Consider the following 12,186-nt stretch of genomic DNA (forward strand, 5'->3'; position numbering starts at 1 on the left):
TTACTTCAACTTTAGTATTACCATTGGGTCTGGCTCCCACTGATGAGACTTCAATAAAGGTCAAAACCGGTCTGGGTGGTGACCCTTCCCATAATACACAGCATTATATATACCTGTAAGGATGTGTGCTTTGCATTATGGGATACTAGGGCAAGTGATGTGAAGTCAGTACAATATACGAGTTGCCCCAGTCCTGAAAATACTTCAGGCGTAAACTTTGTTTGCTTACACTTGGATAAAGGATTAAGCCCAATATATAATTTCTCATCATCATCATCAAATTCCTGCCATGTACCCTCAAGGGTATCTTTAATTTATAGTACAACTAAGTGGAAAAACTTCCAACAACTTTCTCTAATCCAGTGTATTTTAATAATAAGGTCAACCTTGTATCATCTCTGGGTCTGGCTCCCACTGATGAGACCTCAATAAAGGTCGAAACTGGTCAGGGTAGTGACCCTTCCCATAATGCATAGAATTATACATACCCATAAGGATATGTGCTTTGCATTGTGGGATACTGAGATAAGTGAAGTCATTATCTTCAATATACGACATGCCCCAGTCCTGAAAATACTTCAGGTGAAAACTTTGTTTGCTTACACTTGGATAAGTGTAAGCAATTCCCTGGAGGTGTCAGGTAATAATAATAATAAAGGATTAAACCAAGTATATAATTTCTTGGTATTTTTAATTTATTTATCATTAATATGCAAATTGAACAACAATGGCACCAATACAGATCCCCTGGCATACCACTAGTGACTTTTCTCTTATGGAATACTGCTCTCTCATATCCAACTTTCTGATAACTATCTGAGAGCCAGTCATGGATCCAATTCACTAATCTTTAATCAAAACGCTTTTGATCCCATCCAGTTCAGTTTATTATTATCTAACAGCTTGTCATGTGTCAGTCTATCAAAAGCTTTTGCAAAATCTAAATACACACCACTGTATATGCATCTTCCTTGTCCAAGGTATTTATCATATTGTTATAGAACATAAGTTAGTAAAACATGATCTCCCTTTAACAAACCCATGCTGATAACCACAGAGAATACTGCTGTTATCAACCCATTTCTGTATCTTACTTCTCACCAAGCTCTATAATACCCTCACCACAACTCCAGATATATAGATTGGTCTATAATTTGTAGCCACAGCCCTATCACCACCTTTATGCACTGGAACAATTTTACCTTCTTCCCACTCCCTTGGAACCTGTGCTGTTGTAAGACTCTCATGAAACAGGAATGCAAATGCTACTGCCAATTCCCTGGAACATTGCTTTAAGACATGTGGTGATATGCCATCAAATCCTATTGAATCAAGCTTATTCATTTCCTCATGTTGAGTGTTTATTTTTCACTTGGTTAGACTATAATAAGTTCAGTTTAATCCTTTATCCAAGTGTGAGCAAACAAAGTTTGCACCTGAAAGTATCTTCAGGACTGGGGTAAGGTAGTGCAACACTAGGCAACTCATTGCAAAGGTCGAGAAAGCTCTCATTACACCTATCTCAGTATCTCCCATAATGCAAAGCACATCTCCTTGCGGATATGTGTAATGCTATGCATTAAGGCAAGGGCCACTACCCATACCGGTTTTGACCTTTATTGAGGTCTCGTCAGTGGGAGCCAGGCCCAGTAGTGGAGATACAAAGGCAGAAGCAATGAGAGGTCATCCTAACCTATAGGAATATGGGTAGTGGCCCTTGCATAATGCATAGCATTACACATATCCGCAAGGAGATGTGCTTTGCATTATGGGAGATACTGAGATAGGAGTAATGAGAGCTTTCTCTACCTTTGCAACGAGTTGCCTGGTGTTGCACTACCTTACCCCAGTCCTGAAGATACTTTCAGGCGCAAACTTTGTTTGCTCACACTTGGATAAAGGATAACTAAACTTATTATAGTCTAACCAAGCGAAAAATAAACTCTCAACATCTTTCTCTGAATCCGGAGTAATTTAATAATAAGGTTGCACACCCTTTGGCATCTCCTATAGGTTAGGATGACCTCTCATTGCTTCTGCCTTTGTATCTCCACTACTGGGCCAGGTTCCCACTGACGAGACCTTAATAAAGGTCGAAACCGGTATGGGTAGTGGCCCTTGCCTTAATGCATAGCATTACACATATCTGCAAGGAGATGTGCTTTGCATTATGGGAGATACTGAGATAGGGGTAATGAGAGCTTTCTCCACCTTTGCAACAAGTTGCCTGGTGTTGCACTACCTTACCCCAGTCCTGAAGATACTTTCAGGCACAAACTTTGTTTGCTCACACTTGGATAAAGGATTAAACTAAACTTATTGCTGTTTGGTCAGATTTGAAGTGAACATGTATTATCCACATTTCAACCAATTGCTTGTTGTTCACTGATTTTTATTACTGAAGGTTTTCCTCCTTCAACCAAGGCTTAGTATACCTTCAGAAATGCTAAATGATACTTGGACAAAGTGTGTCGTGAGTTAACCCCAGTATTTATATACGGTCATCCCTTGACTTACGTCCGTTCGAGTTAAGTCCTTTCTAAGATACGTACGTGATCCCATAATAGAATAAATAACATTTTCGACTATACTTTCGAAGAAGACGCAAGTGAGCATAAAGTAAAAAGGTTTTTATTTAGCAACAATGCATCATGCAAGAATGCAGTGGCAACAGCGTATTCAGCAGCAACCTCCCTCAGCAGTCAGCACTTGGCTTCGTTCCTCTGTTGAATTTGTGTTTGAAAAATATGTTGTGTACTTATCGTTAAATATTTCGCCATATTTTGTGCAACATGGCCCCTACTTGCTCAATTAAAAAATCTAGTGAAGAATCACAGAAAAAGATGCAAGCAATTGACCTGGAACAAACGCACATATCTCTTAGCACTATGACCATAACCGCTAATGCATTAAGTCTCTTCGACATGTTGAAGGAGAAAGCAGGGCCTGATTACGACTAAGAATTCAACACTTCTTCTGGTTGGTTCATGAGATTCAAGCAGCATTTTGCGCTGCATAATGTGAAAACGTATAGTGAATCTGTAAGTGCCGCGAGAAGGCTGTCAAGGAGTTTGTGGAGAAATTGGATAAAATTGTTACAGAGGAAAATTATTTGCTACAGCAAATATTTAATATGGGCGAGACCTTGTTTCAAAAAAAAATGCCTGAGCGGACATTCATCCACAAAAAGCTAAAATCGTGTTACGATTCTGTTGGGGGGGGGGGGGGGGTAATGCGACTGGATATAAACTGAAATCATATGTGGTATGGCACAGTGAGAATCCATGAGCATTCAAAAAACATTAGGAAGCATACTCTTCCAGTTCATTATCGGAGCAATAAGAAGTCGTGGATGACTCAAAAATTCTTTGAGGATGCCTTAGTCAACTGTTATGCAAGTGAAATGGAAAGCTATTGTGTGAAAGAAAATGTAGAATTTAAAATTTTATTAATTTTATATAATGCTCCACATCATCCACCTCACATTGGTGATCTTCACCCCAAGATTAAGGTCATGTTTCTCCCTCCAAACACTACTTCATTGACTGATGGATCAGGGAGTTCTAGTAGTGCTTTAAGGTTTATTATCTACGGAGAACTTTTTCACAAGTCATTTCTGCTAATGAAGGAAACGACCAGACTCTCATGCAATTCTGGAAAGCATTCAATATTTATCATGCTATTAAAAATATTGCTGTAATTTGGGATGAAGTGATCTCTCAATGTATGAGTGGCATATGGATAAAGACATTAAAAAGGTTTGTTCGTGATTTTAGAAATTTTGAAAAAAATGAAGACCTTTACAAATTGAGTGAAGAAATAGTAGGCCTAGCAAACAACCTGAATCTAGAAGTGAATGATGACGACATAGTTCAACTCATAGGAAGTGCCCCTGAAGAGATGACCAACGAAGAAATGGTTGAACTGGAGGAACAACGTTAGCAATGTTCCTCCAGTTAGCAGTTCCATAGCAGTTAGCAATTAGCGATGTTCTCAAAATGGCTGAAGACATGGACCCCAATGTTGAACGCTACTTATTAGTAGAAAGGAAAGTACATGATGCATTTGCTTGCTATAAACAAATTTATGATGAAAAGAATAAGCAAGGCACATTGGACATTTTCATCAAAAAAAAAAGGTTACATCAAAAGAGCTGAAGCCTGGTCCTTCACATAGGGAAGGTAATGAAGACATGATCGTGGAGGAAGATTTGGGTGATTATTCTCCTGTTTTATAGTGGCAGGCACACAGTACAGTTTTATAATAAGGTTTAAAAATTAAAATGATGGTATACTTATTACTGTTAAGTCCCTAACCCCTATAACTCTGTCGATTTAATGTATCAACTTATGTCCTGCCTGATGGAATGGAACCCCGACATAAGTCAAGGGATGACTGAATTTATATTTTTCGTATATAAATTTCGTTTTTTAATAATAAGTCACTTAGAACTAGGACTTTGAAAAAGAAGAGCAAATGAAACAGGTGTTGCTAACCCTAATTGTGATACACGTTTTGTAACTGCAAGTAAATCTGATACTATTAAAGTAGAAAAAACAAGCAGTTCAAAGAAAACGTACAGTAGGAAATATAACAGTTCATATTTGGAATTTGGGTTTACTTGGTGTGGAGATGAAAGTGAACAGAAACCTCAATGTGTTTTGTGTTATTGAAGTGTTGTTGAACAAGTGCATGAAACCTGCGAAACTCCGACATTTAGAAACTAAACAATGTGATGTGAAAAATAAGCAAATTGAAATAAAAAAAAAGCCAATTTCAGCAAAGGTTAGTGACATTAAATCATGGGAAAGATATAGTTTCGGCCATGGGCGCGATTAATAGCAAGGCACTGGAAGCATCTATCTTTTAAGTTTGCGCATACCAAAAACAGGGAAACCTCATTCTATCGGGGAAAATTTACTACTTCCAGCTATAAAAGATGTGGTAAAAACTATGTTTGGCAACAATTTACTAAAAGATGTTGATTTGACTCCTCTTTCAAATGACACTGTCGGTCGCAGAATTAATGATATGGCAGGTGACGTAGAAGTTAGAATCTCAGTTAATCGAAAGAATTAAGAAGAGCCCTTATTATGCATTACAAATAGATGAGACTACTGATGGGCAGTTAATATGCTACGTAAAATATGCGCATGGTAGCAACATTTATGACGATATTCTGTTTTGTAAAACTTTGTCATCCCGAACAAGCGGAGAAGAAATATTTCACACTCTTGATAACTGCACAATACACAAAGGGATCCAGTGGGGAAAATGTATGAGCTTCTGTTCGGATGGAGCTCGCACCCTTACAGGCAGGCATAGTTGGAGGATGTTTCTATGGTCAAGGAAGTGGCTCCGGATATGAATCGGGTATATTGTTTCATACAGAGTTCCCAATGTATCCCTACATACATTTAAAAAAAAATTACCAACCTTAGTGGTCCGTAGAATTGTTTTAGGCATTTTAAGGCATTTTACTGGTCCTTGGGCTTAGAAAGGTTGAGAAACGCTGTTCTATAGGATTTAAGCCTGGCGAATGGGATGACCATGACAGACTGAACACCTGACCATCACGTGTTCTGAAAACCACTCGGTGACCACATTTCTAAATGAATGGGAGCATTACTCTGTTGAAACGTGCAGCATCCATTTTGTATTCCAGTACAACAAGTGGACCCAACCATGCCAAGAAAATGCACCCCAGACCATTACATAACCATCAAACCTTTCACAGTTGGAAACAAGTACTCCGGCTGGTAAATCTCCTTCAGCTGACACCACACATATATTCGTCTGTTTGCAGCAAAAAGTGTGAGAACATGGATTCATCGGACCATATCACATCTCTCCGCTGTTGTGTAGTCCACTGCTTATAATCTTTGCACCACTGGATGCAATGACATCTGGTGAAGGAATGATCAAAGGCTTGTGTAAAGCAACCTGACTGTGATATCCAATTCTGTGTAGTTCCCTGCAGAGCTTTTGTTGAAATGGGTTTCTCACGACTAGTGTTGAATTTTTCACATAACAGCTCAGCAGTAGCTGTCTATTTTTCATTGTACAGTGCACTAATGCTCAAACATTCCTCTCTCTCTCTCTTGCAACAAGCACTTTCGATCACTGTTGCATTTTGCGGATGATGTTTGTTCTGTCAACTGCCATAACCTTAGAGACTGTTCCTCAACTAACATGTGCGATTTCAGCTGTTCTGGTCACAGATACACCTGCCAACCTGGCTCCAACAATCACGCCCCCTTTCAAAGTTGCTGAGGTCCTCTCTGGATTCCATTCTAACATGCACTAAATGGTGACAGGCTTCTGTTGGCCTTTATACACATGTACTTAGGAATGTCCAGAGCATATTTGCATATAAAAACGTGAATTGTGTTTGGTGCATTATAGAAGTTGCATGGCAACTACCAATAACATGATACCGATAACTCAACCTCTACCTCCTTTTCACTCATAAGTAAGTCATCCTCTCATATGTCTCATACACTGGAGTTTGTCATGTTTTCATCCTGATGAAGTTGAAACACTTATAAATTGTTCACTGAATACTGATGTCTTCTGCCGCAGTTACTATTCTACCATATTCATCTATTAGCATCATCTTACCATAATCATTCCTTCACATCAATTGTCTTAGTATCCCACAATGCAAAGCCTGCTTCCTTTAGGATATGCATAATTGGGAAGGGCCACTACTCAGAGTGGTTCCTCATCAGTAGGAGCCAAGGAGCCAAACTCAGAAGAGATACTAAGGTTGAATTAATGCAAAAGTCATATATTTCCCATATAGAAGTAGTGAAAAAGCATATCCCCTTATTGAAATATTATGAATCAGAGATAGTTGCATAAAGTTTTTCACACCTGGTTACAAATTAAATTAAAATTGCCAAGAAATTATATTCTTGTTTATTCCCTTACCTAAGTGTAAGCAAACAAAGTTTGCCTCTGAAGTAACTTCACAACTTTTATTACATGCTCTTATTTTTTTGCAGTCAGAGCTACCTGAACTTGCCACCAATCAGAAGACCAGGACCCCAAGTACTTCATAAATATATCTTGACACCTGGTAAATGTACTGCAGATGTAGCAATCAATGGACCTAAAGGTGCAGTATCTTATGCTTCTGAATTGATCTAGAATTTCAGTTGTCAGTTATGTAAGAAGCCTATCTGTTAATACAAGTCCAAATAAATGATCATGTGAAGATCTAAATTATAAGATTGAAACCTCCTCAAAAAAATGCAGATCACCTCATTTTGTAAATGTGTGTGAAAAAAAATTTAGATTTTTTTTAAATGAGTGGTGACCTTGAGTTTTGAAGCAATGTTAAGAGATTAATGGAAATAATGCTGAGAACATAACATGATTCCAATGATAAGTGTCTGTTTATGGATGCAAAGTTTACTCGAAGGCTGTGCTTCTACACTGAAATAAATATCACTATTCCAGTAACATACATATGAAAACATGGCTCCCCCCCCCCCCCCAAGAACAATGATGAATACAGGTGTAACATGTGTAGTGGCCTCAAAGTGACAGCACTTTTAATGGATATAAAGCTAGGCTTCACAAAATGCTAGGATTGCCATTTTGTGAGTGGTTAAAAAAAATGACCAGTTTGATAGTTTTGTTTCTGAAGAGAAACGAAATCTTATCTTCCCCTTGTGAAGATAATGGACCTAAAGTGGGCTTCACAAGGGGAAGATATCAATGTTAATAAGATGGCTAACCATCTTATTAACATTGATCTGCATTAAACCCAGTCTGTTGAAAAATTTCCTTAAGGAAAATAACACAGGTGGTTGTTTCTGGTATTTAAAGGACAAGTGCCCAATAACAGATAATTCAAAAATTAAAGAAGACATTTTTAGTGCTCCACAATTTTGTATAACACTTATAAAGGTCAGTCCTTTCAGTGACATCTTAAATAATACTGAATTAGCATGGAAGACTTTCCAAAGCTGTTAGAGCTCTATAAAACAGTGAAATGCAACATGGCATTAATCAGGCTTTGTTATTTCAACTAAAAAAAAAAAAAAAACCACTGTTGAAGAGAAAAGTTAAGGTATTTTACAGACTTGGAAAAATTAACTCTCATATTTCCTTGTTAATGTTTATTTATTTATTATGAACTTGATTTCATCACTTCTAGTCAGAGAAGCTGGTCACTTCTCAGAAAATTAGGTGGAGCAGAGCCAACAACACGCAAAACAACAGAGATAACTCCTGATCAAAACTTACCAAGAATGGCAAAGCTGCAGGAGTGGATGGTATACTCGCTGAGTTCCTAAAACATCTTGGTCAACATGGCTCGCTGCCTTTTTTCTCAGAAATCATCATGACTGGTAAACTATCAAAGCTGTGGTGGGAAGCCAAAATAATTGCCATGCCCAAACCAGGGAAAGATCCAAATGATGTGAAAAATCTGCGACCTATCTCCTTGCTTTGCACCACCTTTAAGCTCTTTGAAAGAATTCTCCTTAAAAGAATTTCACCACTCATCAAACGAGCACTCCCGACTGAACAAGCTGGCTTCAGGCCAGGAAGAAGTTGCTGTGACCAGGTCCTGGCCCTGACAACTCAAATTGAAGCAGGCTTCCAGAAGAAACTTAAATCTGGAGCCACTTTCATTGACCTAACATCTGCTTATGACACTGTCTGGATCAGGAGCCTCCTCCTAAAACTAGGAAATATTATAAAGTGTAAAAAAACTTTCCAACTTTTTGATTCTATTCTCTCCAACAGAAAGATCCGGGTCCATATTGGCGGAAAAAAGAGCAGGTCCAGATTCCTTCACAATGGTCTTCCTAAGGGTTCTGTGTTATCCCCTATACTTTTTAACATCTATGTATATGATCTAGGCAAAAATTATACTATTAAAAAAATCTTTTTACGTGAGATTTTTGGTCATTAATTTTGTATTTATTTGTGTATGATCTACCTCATACCAGATCAAGCAAGTATATGTATGCTGATGACCTAGCGATCTTACATCAATCCACCTCCTTTACCAACCTAGAATCAACTTTGAATATAGACCTGAACACCCTGGAAGAGTACTTTAAGCAGTGGTACTTGAAGCCAAATCCAACGAAAACAGCGTCCTCAGTATTCCACCTGTACAATGATGCAGAGGCGAATTGACAATTCAACCTTTCTTTCTGTGGAAAAATGGTAGAACACGAGCCTCACCCAAAATACCTTGAGGTGAGCCTGGACAGAAGCCTAACTTAAAAAACGCACATCATCAACCTCTCCAATAAAATTAAAACCAGAAATAATATAATTTCAAGGCTTGCTGGAACAACCTTGGGTTGTGGTGCAGAAGTCCTAAGGTCGTCTGCACTAGCCCTCACATTCTCTGCAGCAGAATATTGTGCCCCTGTCTGGGAAAGAAGTACACCCACACTAACATTATAGGCACCCAGCTAAACTCTACCATATGTACAATTAGTGGGACAGTGAGAACCACCCCTCTCTCCTGGCTGCCTGTTCTATCAAACATTGCTCCACCAAACATATGGAGAAGACAAGCCTTGATTAAAGAATTTAATAAAGCAATGAGCAACCCACTCCTGCCCATGCACCAGACTCTCATAAATCCACCTAGTCTATGCCTCAAATCTAGAAAGCCTCTGGTCCATGGACGAACTCTCTTCAGCTGCACTGCCATCAATATCTGACATATGGAGAGAACACTGGTCCAATAATCTACCAACAAACGGCTTCCTGGTAGAAGATTCCTGTGCTCCACAGCCTGGTTTTGATCTTCCTAGGAAGATTTGGTCATCAATAAACAGGATCAGAACTAGTCAGGGCAGATGTGGCTACATTCTACATAAATAGGGGGCTGTCAGATCATCCTTATTGTGATTGTTCTCCCGTGGCTCAGACGATTACTCATATGGTGTATGACTTCCCAAGGCGCCAATTTCACAGTGGTGGCCTACAGGACATCCACAAAGTGACAGATCTTTTATTTTCAAGTTATTTTCCCATCTCACCATGAAGACATTATTCTCGTAGTCACTCTCATAGTCCTCGTCATGGTATCAACAGAACTCCTCATGTTAGAAGATGATGATGTAATGTGAAATGAGCCCCCTCTAATGGTTCAAGATTTCTCACACAAGACACAACTGCTCTCTAATTAAATCTAGGATACAGCTACATTTATGTTGTGAAGTGTTGTGAGAACATGCAGCCTTGTCATACTTGTTACAGTAGGACGATAATTGTCCCCGGCTTGATTATGACAATCTACTTTTGCTTTATTTAAAAAAAAATAAAAAAAAAGGAAAGACTCAGAAAGCTGGTTGTGCCTTTTATGTAATGAACTTTTATATGTTAAGATTTTCATCATTTGTTGCTGGAAATTGTGAGTGTACTTTTCACTTACCATTTTCATGTAGCCATAAATTTATTATTCAATAAACTAATAGGTAGCTGACTATATATTTTCCCTCCTCTTTATATTATATCAAACAAATTGCACTATACAGAAAATTTAATATGAAAGAAACATAGGTGAAAGAAAGCTGAAATAAACAAATGAAAATAATTATAATAAAATTACTCACATTAGCTTGTCCTTCTGCTGAGCGAGCTTTCCTGAGTCTACTTTTACAAGCATCTAAATCAAGTCTTTTATTTTCAAGTATTTTCCTTTCTTTCTAAACATAGAAAATATATTTCTTTCAAATATATATATGTAGCAAAACTTGAAGTATGTAATTGTGGATAATATATACAGGGTGGTTCAAAATTCCATGTACAAACTTCGAGGGGAGGTAGAGAACATCAAAGTCAACCATATTCACATAGGAAAGAATGACCGGAAATGCCACCTGAAAGTAATAGGTGGCGCTGTTCGGCAGCACTCCAGGTGAGCAATTGGGGCTTCCTCTTTCAAGCTTTCAACGTCTTACGATGAACATGCGTCGTTTTATGCATGTTCTTCGTTTGACACACCTCGTGTGAAACCATATTATGCATCCAACTACCACTGAACTGTTCAGTTACGCCTAATAAAGTTTTTTACACTACTTACTGCCTTGTGTTATTTCTGTATCTTTGTGTCCCTGTTAGTACCTTCCAGTGGTGTTTCCGGTCATGCTTTCCTATGTGAATATGGTTGATTTTGATGTTCTCTATCTCCCCACAGCATTTGTAGTAAATTTTGAACCACTCTGTGTGTGTGTATATATATATATATATATATAAGATTAAAATTTAACTGACTAGAACCCGAGAAAGTATAACACAAACCTTTAATAAATCATGACTAGTTTCATCGGTATTCCGACTTCTTCGGGTGAGTAAGAAATAACATAAGACTTATAAAAATAACAAGGTAAAAAACATGGACTTTCTAGCTTAATAAAAAGAAACAGAATAGTAACCATCATATTTGAATAGGTGACCACATGCTACTGTTGGCATGAGTAGAATGTGTGTGACAGCTAATTTTAGAGTGCCAGTATTGGATTACTGCACTATGTGAATCAGGCAAATTGTAGCTTAGATTGTTGTTCAAGTGTGAAAAGAGACACAATGTCAAAACTCACCATTCTGTCAGAGTCTATGAGATTTAAATTTTTAATTTTTGGAATAAAATCTTCAGAGTTTTTGATGAAAGAGAAGGAATTGCCAACTAAATGTTTTAAAGAAGCTGCAAGATATTTAGACAGATTGTACATCGGTGAGTCAATACCTTCCACAATAGGTCTTAGAGGAGTGTCAGCCTTGTGGATCTTAGGCAGGCCTTACAAACGAGGAATAAGGTTATGGAGAGAGCGGAGAGATAGTCTTGTGTGTCTAGGAAATTCAGAAGTAGATTTTAGAAGATTGTTTGTATGGCTATGAAGTTCTCTTGTGGAATTACTTTCTAGAATAGAATAGGTATCAGAACATAATAAGTTGTTAATCTTTGAACGATAGTCAGATTTGTCTAAGATTAGAGTTGCATTCCCTTTATCAGCAGGTAAGATAATAATGTCATTGTTGTTACGAAGTTGGTGGATTACTTTTCTTTCTGTCGGAGATAGATTATCTGTAGGACAACGACTGTTGTTTATCGTAAAGATGGTATCGATCCTAAGTAGATTCGCAGTTTGTTTTGGTAACTGCGCAGCTGCCTTTTCAACTTTTGTAAGAAAGAGTTCCTTAGGA

At 38.0% G+C, this 12,186-nt stretch overlaps 1 protein-coding gene across 4 annotated transcripts in view; it reads right to left on the bottom strand.

Moving 5' to 3' along the window:
* EndoB (SH3 domain containing GRB2 like, endophilin-B) overlaps window positions 1-12,186 on the bottom strand; it is a 277,611-nt gene that overhangs the window by 154,056 nt on the left and 111,369 nt on the right. For all 4 annotated transcript variants that reach the window (XM_090397228.1, XM_090397230.1, XM_090397229.1 and 1 more), the window contains exon 5: window positions 10,596-10,688. In XM_090397228.1, the coding sequence (XP_090253354.1) occupies window positions 10,596-10,688 (93 nt within the window). The remainder of the gene's footprint in view (window positions 1-10,595; window positions 10,689-12,186) is intronic.

Source organism: Typopeltis vanoorti, chromosome 8 (assembly GCF_054136105.1).
Source record: "Typopeltis vanoorti isolate ZY-2024b chromosome 8, IOZ_Tvanoo_1.0, whole genome shotgun sequence".
NCBI lineage: Eukaryota > Metazoa > Arthropoda > Arachnida > Uropygi > Thelyphonidae > Typopeltis > Typopeltis vanoorti.